The sequence below is a fragment of the Dermochelys coriacea genome, chromosome 3 (assembly GCF_009764565.3).
Source record: "Dermochelys coriacea isolate rDerCor1 chromosome 3, rDerCor1.pri.v4, whole genome shotgun sequence".
Taxonomy (NCBI): Eukaryota; Metazoa; Chordata; order Testudines; family Dermochelyidae; genus Dermochelys; species Dermochelys coriacea.
Window position 1 is genome coordinate 153,424,863 of NC_050070.1, and position 26,820 is coordinate 153,451,682.

General features: G+C 44.2%; 1 protein-coding gene across 2 annotated transcripts in view; it reads right to left on the reverse strand.

The window, feature by feature from the left end:
* Nucleotides 1-3,685: 3,685 nt before the first annotated feature.
* The window catches only part of KCNK17 (potassium two pore domain channel subfamily K member 17), a 40,659-nt gene continuing 17,524 nt past the window's right edge, over nt 3,686-26,820 (reverse strand). Inside the window, exons 1-5 of one of the 2 annotated variants that reach the window (XM_043511613.1) lie at nt 25,589-25,867; nt 21,561-21,675; nt 10,915-11,081; nt 8,216-8,384; nt 3,686-4,967 (exon numbers count right to left, since the gene is read on the reverse strand). In XM_043511613.1, the coding sequence (XP_043367548.1) occupies nt 8,220-8,384; nt 10,915-11,081; nt 21,561-21,675; nt 25,589-25,798 (657 nt within the window). In that variant the 5' untranslated portion in view covers nt 25,799-25,867 and the 3' untranslated portion in view covers nt 3,686-4,967; nt 8,216-8,219. Of the gene's footprint in view, nt 4,968-8,215; nt 8,385-10,914; nt 11,082-21,560; nt 21,676-25,588; nt 25,868-26,820 lie in introns of those variants that run through there. The other variant, XM_043511612.1, reaches the window with a different exon arrangement.

The following is a 26,820-nucleotide window of genomic DNA, read 5'->3' on the forward strand; positions in this document are numbered from 1 at the left end:
GACAGCACAGTGGTTTTGTTTTTTTTATTTACCCTTGAACAGATAACCTTCCAGATTTTGGTAGAGGAGTCTGTTTTCTTAGACACACTGGTGATGATGTTTTTCACTATGTTACAAAACTCTCCTTCCCCCCCTTCTTCTCTTCCGTCTGGGAACAAATTCATCCATGTCATTTCGCCAGAGCACAGATTTGCAGCGAATGCTGCAAAGGCCAAAGGCTTGGTATTTTGCAGGGGACTTTTAAACTATGATGATGGACTTCATCTGCATTGAAAGCTGTCTGCAGGACTGTCAACGAAGAGTACTAATAAGTGACAATATTGACTTGCGGGGGATGAGATCTAATGGGGAGCTAAGGGGAGATGCTCAGGTATTATGCTGGTAGAGGGAGCCACAGACATACCCAGACAGGTGGATGGTATTTGGTCCAGTGTTATCTCATATCTACATTAGTGATATTAGAAGAGTGCTTCCAGGCACTTTGTCACTAGAAAGACACGTGGAGGGAGTTCAGAAAGACCAAGAAAGAGGAGCGAGAGAGAGAGAATGATTTCCAAAAATAAATTAAAATAGCGTTAAATATGAATAGCTTGACCTGCCTGCATGGTGACTTGGGATATGGGCGTGCAGGACATAATACAGTCACAAGGTGAGATTTTTGAAAGTGCCTAAAGGAGTGAGGTGCCCAACTCTTATTGAAATTAAGTGAGATATGGGTGCCTAACTCTCTTAGTTGCAAGTCTCACCCCCAGTTGGTTATGATTTGAAGGAGGAATTGGAAATATTCTGGGGCAGTGAAGGAGGATAACTAGGAAAAATGGGATAAGACTGAGAAAAAAGGACATTTAAAATGAATAGCAATAAAATCCTCTTTAGACTGAGCTCTCGTAGGCTGTGGAATAGGGGTAAAGGTGGAAACTCCAGAGCCCATGACCTTTCAAACTAGACTCAAGAAAGAGGTAGGACAGTGGTTCTTAACCTTTTCCACATGAGATCCTTCCCATTGTCTTCCACCCATCTGGCTTTAAAAACAGCAGCCAAATATATGGGGAGTTCTGCACTTGGAAGAAGGGGAGACTAGACTCTTTTACTATTTGACATTCAGCCAATCCATTGTAAACATTAATAAAAACTTCGACATCTGCCCATCAATAAGAGAAAATAAATGAGCAACACAGAAAAGTCAGACAGACAGCTTCAAAAGCTGCCATACATTTAGCCAGTGTCCAATTAATTCAAACCCACTCAGTCGACACCATATTCCCAACTATACATTGAGGTTTCTTATAGTCCCCTGTCTTGATACTCCAGCCTGTTGAAATAGTACATCAGAGAACATTACCATGGAATGTCTGGACATCAACCTTCTCCCAAACAATCCAAGTTCAGCCTAAAGGATTCCTTTCCTGAAGTTGCTCGTGACACTGGGGCCATCACATACCAGCACTCCTGACTGTCTTACTGTAAAGCTGTCTATTCTGACACTCAGAATAATAGAAAGGGACCTTGAGATGTCATCTAGTCCCCTGTGCTGAGGCAGAACCAAGTATAATTTAGACTATCCCTGACAGGTGTTTGTCTAACCTGCTCTTAGAACCCTCCAGTGATGCGAATTCCACAACCTCCCTTGGAAGTCTATTCCAGAGCTTAATTACCCTTATAGTTAAAAAGTATTTCCTAATATCTAACCTAAATCTCCGCTGCTGCAGATTAAGCCCATTACTTCTTATCCTATCTTCAGTGGACATAGAGAATAATTGATCATTGTCCTCTTTAGAAAAGCCTTTAATAATATTTTAAGACTGTTTCCTCATACATCAGATTTTCTAAGCCGTTTATCATTTCTTCATTCTCTTCTGGACTCTCTCCAATTTGTCTGCATCTTTTTTAAAGTGTGGTGCCAAGAACTGGTCGTAGTTCTTTAGGTCAGACCTCAACAGTGCCAAGTAGAGTGGTACAATTACTTCCCATGACTTACATAAGACAATCCCTTTTACTCACTCCAAAATAATGTTAGCCTTTTTTCAACTGCATCACATGATTGACTCATTCAACTTGTGATCCACTATAATCCCCAGATGCTTTTCAGCTGTATTACTGCCTACCCACTTATTCCCCATTTTGTATTTGTGCACTTAATTTTTCATTCTTAAGTGTAGTACTTTGCATTTGTTTGTATTGAATTTCATCTTGTTGATTTCAGACCAATTCTCCAATTTGTCAAGGTCATTTTGAATTCTAATTCTGTCCTCCAAAGTGCTTGCAACCCCTCCCAACTTTGTGTCACCCAAAGATTTTATAAGCAGACACTCCATTCCATTATCCAAGTCATTAATGAAAAGGTTGACTAACACCAGACCCAGTATAGACCCCTGAGAGCCTAACTAGATATGTTAGTTCAGTTTGATAGCACTCTTTGAATGCAGTCTGTCATCCAGTTTTGGACCCAATTTATAGTAATTTCATCTAGACCACATTTCCCTAGTTTGCTTATGAGATTTTCATGTGGGAGTGTATCAAGATATATCATATCTACAGCTTCCACCACATCCACTAGGCCGTAACCTGGCCGAAGAAGGAAATTAGGTTGGTTTGGCATGATTTGTTCTTAACAAATCCATGTTGGCTATTACTTATTCTTCTAATATTCTCTAAGTGTTTACAAATTGATTGTTTAATTTGTTCCAGTATCTTTCAAGGTATCAAAGTTAGGCTGACTAGTCTAGAGTTCCTCACATCCTCTTTGTTCCCCTTTATAAAGATAGGTACTATGTTTCCCTTCTCCAGTCCTCTGGGACCTCACCTGTCCTCCAGGAGTTCTCAAGGATAATAACGGTTCCAAGATTGCATCAGGGATTTCCTTAAGTACCCTAGGGTGAATTTCATCAGGTATTCCTGACCTGAATACATCTAACTTATCTAAATATTCTTTAACCTGTTCTTTCCCTATTCTAACTTGTGTTCCTTCTCCCTTGTTAATAGTGTGTTAACCATTTGGTGATAATTAAGCTTTTTAGTGAAGATTGAAGCAAAATAGGCATTAAATACCCCAGCTTTATTGCTGACATTCATTATTAGTTCTCCTTCCATGCTAAGCAGTGAACCTACACTTTCCTTCATCTGTCTCTTGCTTCTTCAATGTATTTACAGAACCATTTCTTATAGCCTTTTATGTTGCTTTCTAGGTGTATCTGATTTTGTGCCTTAGCCTGATTTTGTTCCTGCATACTTCTACTATTCTTTTGTAGTCATTCTTAGCAATTTGTCCAGGTTTCCACTAGGGCTGTCAATTAATCTCAGTCAACTCACGATTAACTCAAAAAAATTACTCACGGTAAAAAAAAATTACTCACGATTAATCGCAGTTTTAATCACACTGTTAAACAATAGAATACCAATTGAAATGTATTAAATATTTTGAATGGTTTTCTACATTTTCAAATATATTGCTTTCAATTACAACACAGAATACGAAGTGTACGATGCTCACTTTATATTATTTTTATTACAAATATTTGCACCGCAAAAATGATAAACAAAAATACTTGTATTAGGTGAATTGAAAAATACTATTTTTTATTTTATTTTTACAGTTCAAGTATTTATAATAAAAATAATACAAAGTGAGCACCGTACACTTTGTATTCTGTGTTGTAATTGAAATCAGTATATTTCAAAATGTGGAAAATATCCAAAAATATTTATATAAATAATATTCTATTTACTGTTTAACAGTGCGTTAATCCCAATCAATTTTTTTAATCGCATGATTAATCACGATTAATTTTTTTTTTAAAATCGCTTGATAGCATAGCTTCCCCTTTTTGGAAGCATTCCAGGATCTTTGACGCTGGAAGACTGAACAACTCAAGTGTCTGTATAGTCATGCTCCTGGCCGTCTATATTTCTAAATGCTGAACCCTCTACCTCAAAAGACTAGCTTTTGCATCCATCACATTCTCTTCTGCCCGTTGCTTTTCTTGAACATGGGTCCCATGCAGAAAGTGGGTGACTCATCCAAAATCTCAAACCTAACCTAAAAGACCAGATTTTCAGAATGAATGATTTCGGATGCTGGTAGCACTGCAGGAAAGACTGAATGAGAAGACTGGGAATGTGTATCCGAAGGGTACCAGGCACTAGAATCCATAAGCTCTTTTAAAGCAGCACAAAGGATTTCTGGGGAGTTATTTCAATAGGAAACCTCTTGATCAGTCTCATGAGCTTGACAGAATGCCACACGAGCAGTTCTAGCATTCCATCCATCAGGAGATACTAGTGCACATGCCAGTAGGCTAATAGGAACACACAGACCACTGTGGTCTTTATGCCATGAGAATCTCTCAACAATTTTTTTTTTCAGATTTTCCCATTTATCAAACTATTTACAATCCAGTCTGTGTCCAGATCAAAAGTAGACTTTGTAATCATTGGGATGGAATACGCCCTGAAGCCACTGGCACTAAAAAGTGCTTTTGGTTTTCCCTTCCAGCTCTCAAAATATGAAAAGGCAACATTTTGTTTCTATCACTTGATTCACAGCACAGTCTCCCCAATCTCAATTCTGCTGTCTGGCTGAACTCTACAACAAGCATTCTAAGCGTAACAGTGCTACAACTCCGGGCACACCAAAGAGGACTAGCCCATCAGATGTTCCTTCTGCAAAGTTCACATTGTCTCAGACAAGCTCTGTACGTGCCATTCAGTTTGTGAATCTTCAGGTTTTGTGTCCTTGCTGCTGCAGCTCTCCACATCATCAGGCCTTAGGCTGCTATTTTTGTTGCCGTCCATTAACTCCTGCTCCAGCTCTTTGCTCTTCTTCTTGCTGCACTGGCAGAGGTCACTAGAGTTCTCTAGCAAGGTGATGCACAGGTTAATGACCAGGGCCAGCCAGGCCATCCCAAAAAGGATCCACACAGATACCAGGTTCTTGTACCAGGAAGGGAGGTGAGGTCTGGGTTCATCCCTGGAAGAGAAATACCCCAAACATTTATAGACATTGGGCCAAGAGTGCCGCAAGAGAAACTGTATATCTAAAGCTAAAGCAGAGGCTTGGGTTGAGGAGGATGGCTGGTGTCAGCTCATCAACAATCCTGGGAAAAGCCATGGACCCTTTACATTTCTCCAGCATGGCAAGCATAAGCGCCGACTCCATGGGTGCACTGGGGCTGGAGCACCCACGGGGAAAAAATGGTGGGTGCTGAGCACCCACCAGCAGCCCCCTATCAGCTCCCCCCAGCATCTCCTGCCCGCCGGCTAGCCCCACGGATCAGCGCCTTCCGCCCACCACAAACAGCTGTTTTGCAGTGTGCAGGAGACTGGGGGGGAAGAGGGAGGCGCGAGGACATGCCCTGCTCGAGGGAGGGGGCAAAATGGACAGGGCAGGAGTGGAGCAGGGGCAGGAAGAGGCAGGGTGTGGGTGGGCCCTTGGGGGAAGGGGTGGAGTGGGGACGGGGCCTGGGACAGAGCTGAGGTCGAGCACCTCCCGGCACTGTGAAAAGTCAGCGCGTGTGACAGCAAGAGTGGTGTTCAGATACTACAGCGACGGGTGCAGTATAAAATAGATTAGATAGAAATATGGGACAGCTATAATTCTCCATGCTGGCTGGTGTAGTCTGGTTGAAATATCACAGAATAGTACCGCTCCCTGTACAAAATAAGAACATGCCAGCTATCTCGTGGACAGGCAGGCACTGTAAAACACACCTGTTTCATAGCCATGTCAGCAACAGCTCCACAATTCACAATGAATTGTAAATATTCCCGTAAAGAAGAAAAAACAAACCAAAATTAGATCCACTTTCAAAATGAAATTGCTGACAGGCCCATGGATGTGGTTACATTTATGTAATCCCATTTGCCTCTGTTTTTTTGCTAAGCACTAAAATACTGTCACAGGATGGTGTTTGCTTGAAATACCCTATCCAGTTAAAAGAAAAGGAGTACTTATGGCACCTTAGAGACTAACAAATTTATTTGAGCATAAGCTTTCGTGAGCTACAGCTCACTTCATCGGATGCATTCAGTGGAAAATACAGTGGCCATCTCCCCACTGTATTTTCCACTGAATGCATCCGATGATGAAATGAGCTCACGAAAGCTTATGCTCAAATAAATTTGTTAGTCTCTAAGGTGCCACAAGTACTCCTTTTCTTTTTGCGGATACAGACTAATGGCTGCTACTCTGAAACCTGTCCTGTTAATAGGTGTTCCTGGCTGGGAGAGGGCTAAGGGGCTTCATAGGTGCCGCGTTTAGCTACCTGGCATATGAGTGAGGTGAGAGTGAGTCTCAGAGAGAGAGGGGATCTAAGGTAAGGGCTGAGCAGTCCTCTGGGAGAAACCCTAGGAGCAGACAAGCCTGGGGAGAAGGTTTGAACTGAACTTTACCCAAGAAATCAACCAGAGGCAACATACTTAGATTGTAAACTCTTTGGGCAGATACCATCTGTTTGTCAAGGGCTCCTAGCTGCTATGGTAATATAATAAAGCCAAACACCAGAAAGGGGGTGAGTTTGGTTTCTACCTCCTGCTTGGACTCTGTTGAGAAAACAGTTTGGGAAAGGCATCTGCTCAGTGACACAAATATACATTAAATAAAAATCACAAGCAGGAGATAAAGTGCTTGCATTAATGTTTTATTTATCGCCACTTGGTTCCTAGCATTCATTTTTAATGGAAAAGTTCGTCATTTTCACCATGGAAAACCCATGGGCTGGGCAAACATTACTGAAAAGGATACAAATGGCAGAATTAAAAAAAAACATACCAGCACAGCAAAGTTGCCAGGCAGCTCTCACCTGGTGCCAGGTTTTATAATCTTATTTATTTAATGTTGAGTAATCTCCACTGGTTTGTAAATAGCCCAGTTCTGGTAATAAACAAGCTTGCCACTTTGCCTACATTCTTCCCCTTCTGGGCATAAAGGCTGCAGTTCAGCCCTACAAAGAGATGAACACAAAACCTTTGCACCACCTATATCCCACTTAAGCATGGGGTTTAAGTGACCCATAGGCTTCACACCAGCTTTCTGCACAAAGGTGAATTTCAGCCAGAGACTCTTGCAGGCTCCTTGGCTGTCAATCAGGGACCTTTCACCAGTGAGAACTTCATCCTCAGGTTTAACAGCCATTAGCAAAATGGCTTCTACAAAAAGTAGTGAAAATGGCAATGTGATGGACCATTCGATCCTGTGGAGGGGAAAGCTTTCTCCATGGAGTTCACCTGATGGGTAAGGTGCTTAAAACGATCCAATTAGACAGAGGAGAGGATGTGAGCCAGGCTGCAGCATCTGTACAGCAGGAGGGTTGACCGGGAGTGTACAGTTATAGATTTTAAGGCCAGAAGGCACCATTATTGTATAAGACAGGCCATAGAGTTTTATCCACTTACTCCTGTATTGAGCCCAATATTTCTATGGTATTAGGCTGGTTATGGAAGGCAGCTTACAGAGCTCCTCACCAGTCAACCCTCTGCAGAAGATGGGGAGTAAAATCTGATTGCCTGTATCTATGTCTAAGGTGCCCATCACTAAGGTAATTAAGCACCAGACAAGAGTTATGAAGAAAGGGGGTGGGAAGAGTCTATCAAAAGGTGTTTTCCTCTTTTTCTTTCCCAGGCCTTCAGGGGTGTGCAAGTTTCTGTATCTTGTGTTTTCAATGGGAAAAGCTTTATCAAAAAGGCATGTCCTGTGTTTCAACATGAACACAGTCAGGGTTGGGCTCTGGCAAAGGGTTTTGGAAGCTGAGAACACTCTTTCCCTGCTGCCTGACAGTCGAAACCTAAGCGTCTCTCTTGGATTTGAGAGAGGAGAAGGTAGCGACAATCTGTTTGTAGAGTAGGATCAGGACAAGACAAAATGCTCTAGGTGTCAAGGTTTTACGTCGCAATACATCACATTTTAATATCAGACTTCACAATGAAGGCTATAATGCTCTGACTAGTTCTGGGTGGTTAGATGCAGGCGCAGGGTGGTTTGATGCAGAAGGACTTGAAGAGATTGCTTTCCACTTCATGCCATACAGAGGCGTCACCATGCATTACCTGGCTATCTCCACCTCTATGACCCCGCCAACTCAGCGACCTACCACAGTATATTTGTCATCAGTCCTGGGAATCAGTAAAGGGTTAAAACTGCCAAATGAGTCTCCAGTACGCCACACACTTTTTATTGGCTTCCATTAGGTGAGAGTGATGAAATCCCAGCTACTTACATAGTAATCTCATAAATCTCCAAAGCCTATTGTGCTGAGGGTAATGAAGGAATAGTAGAATCCTTCTTCATAGGTCCAGCCTTCTGTCACAGAGAACAGAAATGGGGGTAGCAGGAGGAACAGCAACAAGCCAGTCACCAGCGCACAGGTCCTTGTCAATATGGTTGCTGCCTCCTAGTCAAACAGAAAAGAAAAACCCACCAGATATAAGGCTGGAAGATTAGAGAGACAGCAAACAGAGGGCTCAGCACTTCTTGAGCACTTGTTGCTGAAGTTGACACGTGCTGTCAAGTCAAGATTAATGATCTAGCTCAGGCACTGAATCCAATGGCATGAGTAGAGTTGGCTGGGCCAGAACCAAAGGTTTTTGTCTTGTCCAGGCCAGGCAAAGTTCACCCTGTGCAAAGGGACATCACAAGCCCTTTGCCCATTAGTCTCAGTTCGAACCTCTTAGGGCATTTTTCTCCTTTTATTTACAGGATGACAATGACACCATTCACAGTGCTACAGAGCAAGGAGCTGCAAACATTCTCCCCTTGGAGACCAGTTGTTAATAAAGAGATTAGCTTGTGGACACCTCCCTTCATGGTCACAGTCATGTGGACCACCTCCCATCCCATTTGTGATCAGACACATGGGTATCTACTGATATCAACCCCCCCCCCATTGTCTTCAGTGGGATCAGGATTTCACTCAACATCTCTGTGGCAACTACCACTATTACATCCCATTACTATTATGGGAAATTAGAATTAGGGAAGTATTTAATGTATTACAAGCTTCTTTTATTGCAGCTGAAGACATGGAGTGACAACCCAGGATAAACAAGCTTGCTGTGTATCACCAGATGTCCCTTGATCACCAATGGAAAACCTTTCCTGTAGAGAAGGCAGTACCAGCACTTCTGTTATCAGTCAGTTTTCAGGGGCGTACAGAACAGCCTAAAGTTGAAATGTGTTAGTAGCATGTGCCTCTGACAGAAATTCTCTCTCACCTCCAAGAAAATACATGTTGTATATTTAAAAGTGTCTGGGTATGCAATGTATATTTCCGAGTTCCATGTCAGGAATTCAATAGGATGAACAGTACCTGTATGTCAGGGAGGAATGGCTCCTTTGAGACTAGCTAGTAAATAACAAAAACAGAGAAACAATGGAGGGAACTCTCTTGTGACAGAGAGAATCAGACTGTATTTGGAATTGCACATGCTTAATGGAAAGGTGCTATTAGCTAAATTCTGAATGAGACATACACAGGCAACATAAGTGAAATAAATAAAATGTTCAGCACATACCCCAGCTTAAATAAAATGAAGGTGGGAATCTCAGTTCATTCATATATTAGTGCACATCACTGAACCATAGATATTGGCTCATTTCAGCATGATGGGCAATCTCTACAGAACAGAGGCTGAAAAGAGGTACAGCAGGGGGTGCTACAGGTCAGGAATGGGGTGTATTGGCAGATCAAAAGAGGAAGGTGGGGAAAGAATCAGCCCAGGTCTGGAATAGCAAGGTTTCTGCAGATCAGGACTGAGATACAATAGCACAGCTGTGGAGGGAAGACCTACATTTTACCGGTGTGCATAGTGTCTGACTCAAGCCAGTACCTCACTTTTGTGAGCACTAAATTCAGAGCCGTTTTCACTTTTAATCCACAAATGCTCCCTAGTAATTCTGGAGTGTAATTCTGACTAAGGCTAATGACAAGCAGATCAAATGTTCAGGCAATGTGAACTGCACCCACAATCTGGCATTTTTATTGTTATAGGGCAGGGGTGGGCTTCGGATCTGTCCTGTGGGATTGCCAGCCCCATGGTACAGTGGGGTTAAGGCAGGTTCCCTGCCTGCCCTGGCCCTGCGCTGCTCCTGGAAGCGGCTGGCACCACGTCCCTGTGGCCCCTAGGGGAGGGCAGAGGACTCTGTGCGCTGCCCTCACCTACAGGTACCTCCCCCGAAGCTTCCATTGGCTGCAGTTCCCAGTTCCCGGCCAATGGGAGCTATGAGGGGCGGTGCCTGCAGGCGAGGGCAGCGCACAGAGCCCTCTGCCCACCCTTGTCCCAGGGGCTGCAGGGACATGGTGCCAGCTGCTTCTGGGAGCAGTGCAGGGCCAGGGCAGGCAGGGAGCCTGCCTTAGCCCTGCTGTGCGCCGTTGCCACTCTGGAGTTGCTCCAGGTAAGTGGCGTCAGGCCAGAGCCCACACCCCGAACCCCTCCTGCACCCCACACCCCAACCCCCGCCACATCCCACACCCCTCCTGCACCTCAACCCCCTGCCCTGAGCCCCAACCCCCTGCCCTGAGCCTCCTCCCGCACTCCAACCCCCTCCCTGCACCCCAACCCTCTGCCCTGAGCCCCTTCCTGCACATTGCACCCCCTCCCACATCCCGCACTCCCTCCATCACCCCAACCCCCTGCCCCAGCCCTACATTCATGGGCCTGCATGCAATTTCCCCACCCAGATGTGGCTCTCGGGCCAAAAAGTTTGTCCATCCTGCTATAGGGGAAGCTGTTCATCAGAACAGTAAGTAAAGCTATCAATTAACTAACAGCTCTTTGTGATATCAGTACAGATGATTTGGCTCCTATAAACCAAAGGTTAAGGTAGAGTAATCACGGCTTCCCTTATTGGGTAATTCACCCCATCAAGCAGACAACCCCTCCACCTTAATGTGTGGATCAGACGCTTATGGCCAGACTGCTTACCTGCCAGTGCAACTTCTCCCCCAGGCGCTTGGTACACTGCTGAACGCCAGACAGCATCAGCTGCCCAATCCGGTTCAGGAGGATGAGGTTCAAAGGAATCCCAAAGAGGGCAAAGAAGATGCAGAAGATCTGAGCACTCACAGTGCTGGGGCTCAGGTTCCCATAGCCTGGCAGGAAAGGAACAGAGAGGGGTAAATTCTGATGCACTCTCTGCCTGCCTCCTCCCGCACAGAGCTAGACTTCCATTTTCTACTAGGAATGGGAGGTCACAGCTCTAAAGGGCCAATGCCAGTCCCCCACCCCCATGTATAATTTTAATTACTCCCCATTGTTTGTAACATCCTCTCAGAGGCTGGGAAAAAAAAATGTCTTTCCCTGCCAATTTTTTTTCCCTGTTTCCATTTGCCAGTCACTGAATTTCCTCCCCTTACCCACTGCCCAAGCCAGGGATTTGACAGGAATATTTACTTCTTTGTTCTGGAGTGAGTATTATTGACGTCAGTGTGGCATTGGGAATAGGATTTGTTAGACAACTGCTGATACACAGCCAGTAGAAGACTATCTAGACCATAAAACATTGCTTGTCTTTAAGATGCTACATAAATGTTGGCCTTTTCTTTTGAAGGGTGACTCAGAAACAAACACAATTAGGATTGTGCACTTTTTGCTTTGTATATATTATAAAAAAAAAAAGAGGAATAAAAATTACACGCGATTTTTGTTTCTCATTAGAGGATGCCTTTAAGTTAAGTGATGGGGTGGCATAGAGTAACATTTTCAATAGTGCCCAAGTGGCTGATGAACCTATATCCCATTTTCAAAAGTGCATTGAAAGTCTTTATCCCCCTGCAAAAGAACCAATATTCCCCCCCACCTCTGATCTTTAGTATCTGGAGGACATGCCCGTCTAGGGAATAGTTTTTGGTCTGAGGACAGGTCTATGCAGCAAATGAAGATGTGAACGTAGCACAGGTAAGCACAACCATGCTTGCTTTAATCTAGCATGTGCAGGTAACAGCAGTAGTGAAGATGTGCTGCCAACTGCTTCAGCCTGGGTTAGCAACCCAAGTCCATATCCAGGACTTTGCTCTATTGACCCTGAATCACTTGTCAGGACTGGCTTTTAATATACACAGCACTTAACACCTTCTGATATTTCAAGCGAAGAACAGCTCTTCAAAGGGCTAGCTCTAAAGTTCTGTCCCTTGCAGGAGGCAGGGGTCTTGGAGAAAAAAAAAAAAGGAGTACGTGATCATCTAATTAATGACTATAACAATGCATATGCCCATGAGTGCTGCATTAAGGTTGCACCAGCATTTCCTAATGTTTGGGTGCTTGACTTTGCAACCTTAATGTTCTTTTAACAGAGATTTTTTTTAAAAATGTAATTGTCCACAGAGTCCCCTGCACAAGTTGTAGCTCTGTACAGAACAAAGGGAGTAAGAAGTTAAAGAGGTCCAGGCACATGACAAAAGAGGGTGCTGGATAGTTTGGGCAGGGTAGGCTACCTACGAGAGAACATATGTAGTGTTTCTATGGTTGGGTCTATTCCCTGGGTGTGTTGCATTCCTGTGGGATTCTGACTGTTTCCAGATTCTGTCCTAGACATTAGACCCAGGGCATTTTCAAGTTCCTTTGGTCCTGAGGGGACAGAACTGGGAGGTATTTATCCAGGAAAGCTGAAACTCAAACAGGAGTCATGCTGACCCAACGCATATCTATATAACCAGCCAGCTATGAGTTTCCTCTCCTATCCTCTGTTTAAAATGAACAAAGGTTGAGTATTGGCTTGGGCAGCTCTTCCTTTTCCTCCCCGATTTCTCATTCCAGCACTAAAGTTTTCCACAGCCTTAGTGCTGCGTGGACAAGAAAAGCTGGCAAAGGTAGGAAGAAAGGACCCTATTGTTAGGATCACTCTGGGAAACAAAACCCGAGAGGAGGCTGAACCTATCTCAGTGTTCACAGAGATCAGACCCACCTTCCCCTTTGGGCTTGGCTATACTAGGCAAATTATAGTACATCATAGTATCAGTGTAAACACAGCCATGTAGTTCTATGGTGCACACTGCACCAGTGCAACCTGGGACTCACCCCAGTAAGCAGGTTGCACAAGTGCAAGCTCTGCCTTACACCAGAGCAGTGCATCTACATGGGGGTTGTACTAGCTCCAAAAACAGACCTAACTGGAATCTAGACAGGGACTTTGTGCCACCCAAACCTGATGCTGTCATCTCACTTAAGGCATGCATTACACAGTGATACTCAGGAAAGCTAAATGGAATGAACTGAAGGTGTGCTGTTAAAGTGCCTATATTAAAGCTCATTGATTTAACCCATGGGGAAGCTCTCATTCAGAAGTGGCTTTAGCTTAACTCACTTCATTCCCTGAATTAAACTGAAGTGGTCTAAGGCCACTTCATTTCAAAGTGAGAGTGTCCCACAGGGGTTTAATGTGATCTGATTGATCTATTTTAAATTCACATTTTCAGTTCATCCCGCTTAACTTTCCTGAGTGCCCTTCCCTCACTGACCTCAGAAATGCACAAGTACTGAGAGCTCTTTGACAAGGGGAGGCTGAAGTGTGGTCCCAGGAGCATTGCTATGCAATTCCCTTATCTTCAATGCACAAACCATCTTGTCACACTCCAGCTCAGTCAGGGTAGTGGCACCTCCACAGTGAAGGTGACGGGCACTGCAGCTGGCTGTTTCATGTAGTCTAGCTGAAGCTCTCAGGCTCCTAACAAGTTATCAGTGTGCTCAATCTAGCCTGGATGCCTCCTTACAGACAATGGGGCCGATTTTCAAAGGCTCAAAGGGCAGTTAATTGTCCAACTGCCACTGAAAGCCTAGGGGAGTTGGATGCCTAACTCTCCTTTGCGCCTTTGAAATTTGGTCCCAGTGTCAATCCCACCATTTTTTCAAGCTTTCTGTGTGGCTTTTCACCACATGTCCACCTGTGCCAAGTCTGCAGCACAGGAGCAGCAGTTAGCATGTAGATCTCAAAGTGTTTGCCAAAGGCGGAAAGTTGTGATTATTGCCTTGTATAGGAATTGGTGGGGAACAAAGGCAGTGAAGTGACTGGACCCTAGTGGCAGACTGCTGACATGTATAATTAAGAAGATTGTACTGGATTTTTTAAACTCAGGGAAAGCTGACAGTTGTGGGGAGCACATGGTTTGGACAGACATGCCTTAGGGGAGGATTTATTAAAGGGGATACTCTATATCCTAATAAGGAGGAGAGGATAGAAGTTAATAAAGTACAATAGGAGCTGAAGAGAAACAGTCAAACAAAAGAGTCCCATTCAGTTACATTACATGAAGGCGGACAACTAAATATTGACAAATTCTATAAGTGCTTGTATACAAATGCCAGAAGTCTAAACTAAGATGGGGGAACTAGAATACCTGGTATTAAATGAGCATATTGATCTAACAGGCATCACAGAAACTTGGTGGAATGATGATAATCAATGGGAAACAGTAATTCCAGGGTACAAAGCATATAGGAATGACAAAGTAGGTAATGCTGGTGGCAAGCAGCACTATATGTGAAAGAAAGCATAGAGTCAAATACAGTAAAAATCTAAGTGAGTCAAACAGTACCATAGAATATCTGTGGATAGAAATTCCATGCTTGAACAACAAGAGGACCAAACAAAAAAAGACACTATGGCCAAACAGAGTAAAAGAGGCAGTTAGAGACAAAAAGACATCTTTTAAAAATTGGAAATCAAATCCTACTGAGGAAAATAAAAAGAAGTCAGTATAAACGTACACTTAGGCAAAAAAAGAATTTGAAGAGAAATAGCAAAAGACAAACCTATTTGCCAAGATGGTCAGGACGTAACCTCATGCTCTGGGTGCCCCAATCCTCTGACTGTCAGAAGCTAGGACTGGACAATAGGAGATGGATAACTTGATAAATTGCCCTGTTCTGTTCATTCCCCCTCGACCATCTGGCACCGGCCACTGTCGGAAGACAGGATACTGAGCTAGATGGACCATCTGACCCAGTATAGCCATTCATATGGTCTTATGTTTCAGTTGACCCGAATCAGCCTTTTGGCCAAATTTTTATTTTATTTTTTTGACAAAACAAGTTCCAGCTCTAACTGGAATACTTCCGCTCATTGGGGAACTCCATTATCTGCTGGGAAGCCCCAGGAAAACAGTCACATATGCACGGACAAGCACGAAAGAGCACTTACTTTTTTTTTTTTTCCCCACTGCATGCATCCAATGAAGTGAGCTGTAGCTCATGAAAGCTTATGCTCTAATAAATTTGTTAGTCTCTAAGGTGCCACAAGTCCTCCTTTTCTTTTTGTGGATACAGACTAACATGGCTGCTACTCTGAAACCTTACTTGGCACAGTGTTCCAGAGCTGCCAGGAATTCCATGATTCCACAGATCTGAGCTGGCCTTTAACAGTCCCACAGGGCTGTCTTTGGCAAAGCCATAAATACCATCTCTGACTGTCCTCTTCCTGCAGCCTGCTTCATACATCTGCCTTTGGGGCATTACACTGTGTCAATGAGCACTGGGAGGGGAGCAGGGGAGGACAGAAGGGATTTATTTTGATGTACATTTGCAGCTCTTCCCTGATGCCTGAGATGTGAGTGGGGAGAATGGACGAGGGGCACTTTCACTGCATCCATCTTATGTTTAAAATGTCTCACTGAAACTCATGCATAACACCGCTTACCTTTGTGAATAGAAAGTGTAAAGGAAGCCCTGGGTAAGTGCCCCCCAACCTGAGACAGCACTGCATCCTAGGGCTCTGGGATCCAGTGGCACATGGTACCCTCACTGCATTAAGTGAACAAGAGGTGCCACAAAGGCTGACACTGACATACCCCAAAATTCACTCTCTCCTCCAATCCCTTCACTGGCTTGGTTTGCTTCTTCTGCATCAAATTCAAACTTCTCATCTTCACCTTCAGTACACTTCCCCATTCCAAACCTGCTTGAGTGTTTGTATATAGCCCATAGGTACAAGGTCCCTGCCCTGAAGAGCTGACAGTCTATACTGATCCTGGCAAGAAAGGCCATGGCGGGAGCAGGTGTGGGTAACATGAATGAGGAGGGAGGATGCATCACACAGAACAGGTTATAGAGTTGTTTGGGGGATAAGGTTTGTTGCATTAGTCCTTTTCGTATGATCATGTATTTATTGCTACGGTTTTTAAAGGGATCTAGAGAATTATTGTTGGAGGGTTTTGAGAAAGGGAGGGAATTTGAAAGGATTTGAAGGAAATGGAGGCTCTGTGGAAGATCAAGGACATTCCAGATGTAAGGGACAGGAGGTGAAAAGGCCCAGAAGTACACAAATGGACCTAAAGGATGAGAGGAGAGGTGGAACTGGCAGAGTGCCAAAACTCCCAACCACAAGCATTCAAAAATCATGAGTCAGACTCCATAAAAATCACAAGATTGACCTAAGAACATGAGATTCTAAAAATGAAAAAAAATTGAGGTGGTTCTTATCTCCCTTCTGGTCTTTGAACCATCAGGGATCATGCTTTCAAGCTTTTCTCGGCAGCTGGAAGGGCTAGAAACTTACTTTGTCTTTTTAAACGAAAGTTGAGAGTCTCACATTATCTTGTGACTCCAGGAACTGAGACTTTAAGGAACTCACCAAATATCATAAGAACCGATAACACTGGAGTGCAGGGTCTGAACAGGAGATTTTTGGGCAACAGGGATGAGAAGCAGAGGGTTCTGAGCTGGCAGAACTTTGAGTAGGGGGACATGGTGTTTGAAGTAGGTGGTGAAGATGATGCAGAGTCAGAGAAGGGACGTACATGTGTGTGTGAGCGAGCGAAACGAACAGAGCTGTGGGTGACGGCAGTGGATTTGGCAGTGGCATTTTGCAGACTGGAGGGAAGCCAGGGAGCTGATGGGAAGGCCAGAAAGATCACAAGATGGGAGACAATCAAGGCAAGGACAAGGGTGTGAGCAGCAAGGGTAGAATGTGAAGAAGCTGTGGAGGAAGAAGCAGGAGGCTTTAAGCAACAGCCTGAATGTGAATGTGAGGGGTAAATTCTCCTCTCACTCTGTACCTATGATTTCTTTCATACTGCCGCTTATGCTGGGGACAACCTCTCTCTTGTCTTCCAAACCACTCCTAAACCCCTCTGAACTGATCTCCCATGACTGTGTCCCAGCATGGTCCTGCATCAGAACCATCACCCTGTATATCACATTTCTCTGAGCTTGACTGCAAGTTCTTTGAGAAAGGACCTTGTCTCTTTACATGCTTTGAAGAGTCAGTCTCATTCTTAGCTATGCCCTGAGGTCTGGGACCATGCTTCCTTCCTAGTAACATCTTCTGATGTCTCCAGATGTCTCTGATGTCTTGCATAAACATGGAAAGAAAAGGAGTACTTGTGACACCTTAGAGACTAAAATTTATTTGCGCATAAGCTTCCGTGAGCTACAGCTCACTTCATCGGAAGTGAGCTGTAGCTCACGAAAGCTTATGCGCAAATAAATTTGTTAGTCTCTAAGGTGCCACAAGTCCTCCTTTTCTTTTTTGCAGATACAGACTAACACGGCTGCTACTCTGAAACATGGAAAGGGCTCTCAAACATAGGGGCTCTATGACCAGCCACCTTTATTTTTCCCTTAGACACTATACTGCCATCTAGTGGGCATTACTAGAATAAAATGTACAGTACCAACAGGATTCACAGAATTAAATGTCAAGCACTTGATCCTGCAAATCCCTACTCGTGTGAGTAACTTTCACTGTCTTGCCATTCCCAAGCATTCAACAATCACAAGATTGACTTAAAACTCATGAAATTTTGACTGATAGGTCTCAAAATGTAAGAGGAAATGGGGAATCATGAAAACATAAAATCATCACTGATAAAATTTGCAGATGGCACAAAAATTTGGGGAAGGGTAAATAACAAAGAAGACCGGTCAGTGTTATGGAGCAATCCGTATTGCTTGGGAAACTGAGTGCAAGCAAACAATATGAATTGTAATATGGCTAAATGTAAATGTATACATCTGAGAACAAAGAATGCAGGCCATACTAACAGGATGGAGGACTCTTTCTTGGGGAGCAATGATGCTGAAAAAGTTTTGGGAATGGTGAATAATCAGCTGAATATGAGGTGCCAGTATGATGCTGTGGCCAGAAGAGCTCATGAGATCCTGGGATGAATAAACAGGGGAATCTCAAGTAGGAATAGGGAGGTTAATTTACAGTGTATTGGGCACTGATATGGGGCATTGGTATGACCCCTGCTGGAATAATGTGTTCACTTCTGGTGCCCACAATTCAACAAGGATGTTGATAAATTGGAAAGGGTTCAGAGAAGAGCCACAGAATGATTAAAGGATTAAAAAACATGCCTTATGGAGACAGATTCAAAGAGCTTGATCAATTTAGCTTAATAAAGAAAAGGGTGAGGGGTGACTTGATTACAGTTGGCATGGAGAAAATATTTAATAATGGGTTCTTTAGTCAAGCAGAGAGAGGTGTATCATGATCCAATGGCTGGAAGTTGAAACTAGACATATTCAGGCTGGAAATAAGGTATAAATTTTTAACACGGAAAGTAATTAGCCATCGGACCAATTTACCAAGGGTTGTGGTGGATGCTCCATCACTGGCAATATTTTAAATCAAGACTGGATGTTTTTCTAAAAGATTGGATCTAGGAATTATTTTGGCGCAGTTCTATGGCCTGTGCTATACAGGAGGTCAGACTAGATGATCACAATGGTCCCTTCTGGCCTTGGAATCTATGGGTACCTACACTGCAATTAGAAATTGTAGAAATCATAGAATCATAGAACTGACCTCGAGAAGTCATCTAGGCAGGACTAAGTACCTGCACTCAAGGCAGGACTAAGTATTAGACACTTGCAGCTGGCCCATGCCAGGTGACTGAGGCTTGCAAGGCTCTGGCTAAGGGTTCTTTAATTGCAGTGTAGATGTTTGGGCTCATGGTGCAGCCCGAGCTCTGGGACCCTCCTACCTCACAGGGTCCTAGAGTCTGGGCTCGAGCCTGAGTCCAAACGTCTACACTGCAATTAAACAGCCACTTAGCCAGAGTCCCATAAGCCTTGCTGACATGGAACTTACTGAACTCTAATTCACAACCTGCCTTACTTTCCTGCAATCATAGCTATGCTGGTAGTTCTGTGCCCCCCAATTATCATAATATTGGCCCCATGCAAATGTACCTTTAATAAAAGGAGAAACATTCTGACATTGCTCAGTCCAAAATTCTGCATTACTAAGCCCAAAAGGTACCTGCTTAAAATACAGCAGAATTAGGACATTAAAAAAAAGCCCCTCCCCCCAAAATAAAATTATAAAACCTTCCCCGTGATTAAAAATGACCAGCAGGAAACCCCAAATTCATCCTGGGGCTCCTCCACACCATCAGGCCACATTCCCCAGCCAGGCTGTAGACGGGACATCTCTTCTATCATTCTACTCTCATTCCTAAAAGAGAATGGGCAGCCTATTTGGATTTTTAGACTGTCTCTTGACTGGTATTTCTGTGCTTCAAACAGAATGTAATGTTACAAGGCATTAGCCTCCTAAGAGGAGCCAGTTTAAACTAACTGGTTTTGGTCAGTCAGGTTAAAACAAATGTTAAAAGTTGTTTTTTTTTTTTTAAATTGTTTGCATATACCAAGCTTACCTCCCAACTGCTTTGGTTTCTATTTAACAGTGGTCCATCCATGTTTTGTAAGTAGAAGAACTACACTGACGTGGTCTATCTACCTAAGGTACTAATATGCCCCCCATCGTCATAACATCTGAGCACCTCACAATCTTTAATGTATTTACTCTCACAAGCCCTGGTGAGCTGGTGAAGTGCTGTCGTCTCCATTTTACAGATGGTGAGCTGAGGGAGCAAGAGCTTGAAGAACCTAGACCTCCCAAGTCCTCAGGTACCACCCAAACCACCAGACCACTCTAAGCCTTGAGGAATGTGTGTGGGGTAGGGAAAAGACACAGACAGACAGACACACACATGCAGTAGCGTGTGCACTGCCACTGGCTTCGTTGTGAAAAAAAACAAAAAAGCACTCTGAAGTCCGAGTCTACCGATGGGACTGCCATTATAAAAACATTCCAGCTAGCATGGTTGTACCCCTCAGCAAAGCCAGGGCATATGCCTTAAAAGCACTAGAGTCTAAAACCCTGTTGACACTACAAAAAAAGACCTTGCTAGGAAATCATTTTTAAAAGACAAGTTAGTTTTGCCTGGAGTGTAGCTAAGCACAATGTGGCTAAAATGACTTTGGGGAAACAGAGTCACTCCAGTTGGCTTGGAAAGGATGTATAATGAACAATGGGAGTAGGTAAATGTGCTCTGGGCAAGTAGTTTGGTTTTAAGTCAGAGCTCAGAGCACCTAGAGTGTCCAAACTTCTCTGCTCCATTGGGATGACTGAGCACCTGTAGAATCTTCCATCTGGATTCTAGAATGAGGCTACACCGCCATACTGTGGTTTATTCAGACACAAGTGCATGCAGCGGTTCTCAGCTTTCTCAGATTCAAAGCACATGAAAAGAAAACCAGAGTGTCCAGGAAGAAGCCAGTAAAGTCATGTGGGTGTCTCTTCTTTTTCTCAGCTTGTAGAAAAGCTAACTATTATATTACTATTGCTATAATTCCTGATTTCCAGGGTCAGCATTTCTGACATCAATGCATTTTCAGTACTAAGCAGAGCAGTAAAAACAATTCCCCATCTGCATGACGTTTAGATAGATTTGGATCTGAAAAATGACTCAAAGAGGGCTGAAAAGCTGGAAGTCTAGAATGATCCCTAGTCAATTCCTTTGACATTCAGTGACTGATGCTCTAAATCCCATATCAGAGATATTAATATATTGGCACATACACGAAGGACAAGATTTCAGAGCTACTGGCTAGACAATGGCTAGATAGGGGGCCACGGGCATTTAATAATTTTATATATATGAGCGAATCCATGTAACCCCAGGTGCTTTTCACTGTTACCATTCTCTTCCTTCCATTCCCTTCATTTCTGTGGAGCATCCATTTGTTGCAGCTTGCCTTAATTAGGCTGTAAATTCTTCAGGATAAAGACTATCTCTTACTAAGTATTTGTACGGCACCCAGCACAAAGGGGCCCCAGACCTCAGTGGAGCTTTTGGGCACTAACACAATATAAATAAATAATCAATGGAATGCAGAGGAAGTCACGGTAATTTTTACACACCAGCTCCAAAGTGATTCGTTAAAATCCAGCTCCAAAAAAATCTCTCCCTGATTCCCTGCTACCCTAGTCCCTCATTTTCCCCCATTTCCTCATTAGTCCCACATTCACTCCACCCACAGCCCAGATACTCTGAAGTATGGGGCTTAGAGATCAAACTCACTTCACCAATACCAAACCAGGTGGGTCCTTGACTGCTACGCAGATCAGCAGGCCCTCCACAAAGCTCAGCTTGGGAGTCAGGCAGAAGCTCACGAGAGACAAATGGGCTTGGAATCTGCATGCAGTTTGCTTCTATTTGAATTCCGGTAGCTGGGAAAGCCAGTGTCTCGGAAGGAGGGAGCAAGGTGTGTTCCTGTGATTAGTCATTCCCATTCCATCCATGTTCCACCCAGGTTACCCACAACAAGCAGCAGAGATCTCCTACCGATGGTGGTTATCGCAGAGACGGAGAAGAAGAAAGAGCCAACAAAATCCCATCTCCCCAGACTGGTAGAGTTTCTCTGGAGGGTGAGGCCGCTCTTATAGGCCTTGATGATTCCCTGCAAAGAGATGGCAGTAAATATAGGTGAGACCATTAGCCCATGAGGAGGTAACTTGAGCTGTTCTTTGTGTAATTGGCCTTTGCAGTACTGTGTAATGATAATTTAAATTATAACCCCCACTCCTCCTGCTGTTTCTCTCTTAGGAGATGTCATCAGCGTGAGGTTAGGAGATCCATGGGCTGAGAAGTCAGGGAGGCTAAGATCATCACCTGTTTATCATCTGGTAAACCCTGACAACAGGCTCTCTCTGTGCTGTAAAAACTGGAGGAGACTGTCCCCGTCCCAAAGAGCTTGCAATCTAAGGACTGGGTTCTCCTGGTATATTGACTAGTACTTTAGCCATGCCTACATGTATGGGTGCTACAGCGCGGTAGCTATGCTATTGTAATCCCATGCAGTAGATGCAGACTACAATGTTGGAAGTGATTTTCCTGTTACTGTAGGAACTCCACCACACTGAGTGATGGTAGCTAGGTCAACAGACACGGTTATGCATTGACCTAGCTGCATTTACAGCGGGGTTAGGTCAGCATAGCTATGGCATGGCAGAGAGGTGGGTTTTTCACACCCCTGAGTCACCTAAGTTTATAGTGTAGACCAGGCCTAACAGAAACTATGCTGACTGCAAGCCAAGGGAACCTACAGAACAAAGGGCCTGGGGAAGGATTTTAGGGACAGCGGCATTCCATAAATCAGTCACAAGTTACTTAGACTGTATGGGTGAGTGGGGAAGAGACAGGAAGATAGGAGGTTCCCAGACAAGAATCTAACAAGGGTTAATCCATGTAACCCCAAAGCAAAAGCTCCTGAAAGGGGTCTGCATATTGCAGGATCCATGAAGCAATAAGTAAGCCTTTACATGTGGATGACACATACCAGATCCCTTCCCCACACTTGGGAGGAATGCATACAGTATAAGAAAGCTCTGTATAACTGCGAGAAGGAGACATACCACATAGCAGGACCAGTCTAATAATCCAGGGCAGTCACATCAGAAACCGAGCAATGCGCCAGATGTACAGACCCTGCCCCATCACTGTTGTTAAACTGGTCACATGCACAGAGACTTGGGGCCTGATTCCGTGCTCACTTACAACAATGTAAATCTGGAGTAAATACGCTGAAGTCAGTAGAATTACATCAAGTTGGGCCCTTGATGAGTTAACTGTGCCAACACCTGCATGCCCTTTGTCATACCAATAAAGTTACTGATGTGGAAAAATTGATCTTAAAATAGCACTATCCTTAGGACATACATAAACCACTTTACAACCTTAACTAATCCTCCTGGCATCCCTGGGAGATGAATTATCCAGCAATGCAAAGTTGAATCAAGAGCACACTGAACCCATCGCCTCTGAGCAAAGCTGAGCAGATATCTAATAATACAAGCCCCTGCCTTGCTCAGGCACTGTGCTAGTGATAATGCTCTCATCCTTCACAATAAGGAGAGTCACTTTCAGCTTGAATTTGCCCCCAAATCTGGGTTTTGTAAAGATAAACTCTTTTAAACTAATAATCCATTGAGGTACTTCAGGGACCACCAGCACTGTAGGATCCAAGAACCTACCAACAGATTTAAGGAGTGGGAGGTAAGGAAGTATTAGTATCCCATTTTACAGATGAGGAAACTGAGGCACAGAGATGGGATATGACTTGTCCAAGGCCACTAAGGAAATCTGCAGCAGGGCTGTGACATATAACCCGGTCTCCTGAGTCCCAATGCAGTGCCTTAACCATGAGGTCTTCCTCCCTAAGACCAACAGAAATGTTTCTGAATCCTTTTTCAAATGACAAAAGGATTCCTTTTTCTCTCCTCCCCCCGGACAAATAAAGATGGCTCAGCATGCCATTGAACGAGCACCCAAAAGTGACATTAGGGAGAAAATAAAATTGCAAATGACCCGCATGTGACCATTGTCTGTCCAAGGAGAGAGCAATAGGAAAAAAGAAAACAAGCAGAACAGGTGGCGAACAGTAAATTCAGTGCTGAAAACTGCAGGAATGCAAATACTCTCCTGTGTTGCTTGTATGGAAGGTAAGGAATTTGATTGGAAATTTTTCACCTTTTTAGAGGGCCGCCATCCCACAAAAACCACAGAGAAGAGATTCTTTGAAAGGTGAAACCCTGTGTGAGGAAAGATTGCCCCTCCCCCTCTGAGAAGACAGCATTAAGCATCCATGTTAGCCCCCATGGTCTTGTTTACACTAAGACCCTACCTACAAGAGGAACAGTTTTGAAAAATTCCCCACTGTTGCTCCTGCTGGTTCAGTTCCTCTGGCGTGAGCAGCACTTGGAGCCCTAGTGTAGCGGGGTCACTCCCGCCCCACCCACATTTAGCACTGTGTTGGTTAGACCAGCAACAGTGCAGGGTTCAAGTATTTTTACCACTGTATTTGGACAACACATGAGCCCTGTATGCTTACACCAGTGGTAGCAGTAATAGCTTAGAGAACACACTAGCTCTGACACTGTAGACAAAGAGCAGCTCCCAAATCAATGCAGCTGCATTTCCAAAGCACAAATATGGCTTACAAGCAGCATGTTCAGAGGCATGTCTTCTGTTTACCCAACACTCAAGCTCGTTCAAGGCAGGTGAGTCACATTTATCACCTGTTAAGCCCTGACAACGTGCTCTGTGCTGTACAAGATGCAGGAGACAGTCCCTGGGCCTGTCCCAAAGAGCTTGCAATCTGAGGGCCACATTGCCCTCGCATATTGAGTAGTACCTTAGCTACGTTTACACTATGGGCAATAAAGAGGCATAGCTATGGTGCCAAAACTATGCTGCTGTAACCCTGTAGTGTAGGCTGCATCTACAGCGATGGAAGGGTTTTTTCTGTCACTGTAGGAACTCTGCCTCCCTGAGCAGTAGTAGCTAGGCCAACAGAAGCATTCTTCCATCCACCTAGCTGCATCTACACCAGGGGTTAGGTTAGCATTTTGCACAACCCTGAGTGCCACAGCTATGTCAACCCATATTTTAAGTGTAGATTAGTCTTTACTTTGTGAGTAGTCCCATTAATTTCAATGGACAGCTCACAGAATAAGTTACTATTCAATATGTGTAAGGTTGGTAGGCTCTGGCTTTATGTGAAGAAAAAGAGAAGACAGGGCACAGTGGGAAAGGATTAACTTTCTCTGCATCAACGTTGGGATTTATCAGGCTGCAAGGGATCTAGGCTCTAATCTTTAATATGCCCTGTTATGCCTGATGTACGGCCTCTTGAACTGCGGTTAAGGAAGGTGTGGCTAAGAAGCATTATTGGCAATGGTCTGACAAACTCACTACGCCCAACACATGGCTACTATAGTATTTATCTATAAAGAATGTTGTGTGAGATATCAAATGAAAGCCGGTGACACACTGGTCATTAAGATCATGCACAGATGATAGTTTAAAAGTTATGTGTTATATGCTGCAAGTGTATCAAGGTCTGAGTCACCATCAGAGACAGGTTCTCTCTCAGACTGGAAGTGTTTGTCCAGCTAGCTAACGGACACATGAATTAAGCATTGTAAGCCATACACAATGGGAGCCACAGCTGCATTCCAAATCAATGAGGATGCAAAATCAACCTGGGAGTCAGCACACCGGAGAACAAGCAAGGGGGGAGAAGCGTTATCTCTAGGGGTGCACTGCAAAGGGGTGTAGTTCAAAGGTTTATTGGATAACAAGAGGAAGGCAAGAGGACTCCACTTCATCCATCACTGAGGGAACACAAAGGACGGTTTCACATGTAACCAGTTGTTCTTACTATCCTTGCTCACTGTCTCCTGAAATCATAACCTTTGTTAATAAACCTTTTTGCTTTCACTATAAATAAGTGACGGCACTGTGTTGTTAAAAGGGAGCTGAGAGCTGACTCAAGTAAGCTTGTGTGTGTGTTGTCCTCTGGGAGAACTTACCTGGTCATTTCTGTAAGTGGCTATGCCAGGGGCCAGATGCCACTGAGGGGGAGGCTGGCAGAGGGGCTCAGGGGTTGCCATTTGTCTGTCACTAGCCTGCACAGAGAGGGCGAGGTCTGCGGGGATCTGCAGGTAGGTGCTTGTCAGTGCCCTGAGGCTGCTGGTTTCAGGGAGCTGAGCTACAGCAGGTATCAGGCAAAATTGCTTCATGCTAAGGGCAGGTGGTGGTGAGATGCCTCACAACCCCGAGTCCTAGTATCAGCCCAGCCCAGGACTCTTAAGGTGTCCGGAGGCTTTTTTTGCTCAGCTAAAACTAAAAAGAAAACATATTACAACTTCTCTGCATGCTACACACCTACTTCCTGTTCCGTGTTAAGCCTCACTTTGGTGTAAGTTCAGCTGTAGTCAAAATTGCACATGACACCAAGCTCTGAAAGAAGTAAACACTCAGGGGGACAGAACCACTCTGCAAAGAGCCCTGAAGAGATGAGAGCAGAGACGGCTGCAAGCAACAAAGGGAAATTCAACACTAATAAATGGAAAGTGCTTCACTTAGGGAGAGGAAATAAACAGCCCAGACAGGATATGACGAGAATAAGCAGCACATCAGAAAGGACAAAAATATACTGTTGCCCTTCCATTCTGCAAACACACTGTCTAAAATATCACCACTGAAGCGTGACTTTTCTCCATTCATCTCTGGGGCAGGGGAGTTTCTAACCCAAATCCACCACTTAAAAGTAAGCATTGGGCCTGCTCATGCAAGGTGCCAAGTGTTCCTGCCTTTTGGGAGTTTAGGGCACCCAGCCCCCTTGCATGAGGTGCTCAGCACCATTAAGCATAGGGCCCAGGGTTAGCCACTTCCCTGTTGTGTCTTGTTATCAGAAGCATCCAGATGACATGTGTCAAGGTTCCTTCCCCACTCTGAACTCTAGGGTACAGATGTGGGGACCTGCATGAAAACCTCCTAAGCTTACTTTTACCAGCTTAGGTTAAAATTTCCCCAAGGTACAAACTATTTTACCCTTTGCTCTTGGACTTCCAAACCAAACGTCTGGGTTTATTTTTGAGAAAGCATTGTTTGGAAACATCTTTCCCCCCAAAAATCCTCCTCAAAACCTTGCACCCCCCTGCATGGGGAAGGCTTGATAAAAATCCTCACCAATTTGCATAGGTAACCACAGACCCAAACCCTTGGATCTTAAGAACAATGAAAAAAGCATTCAATTTCT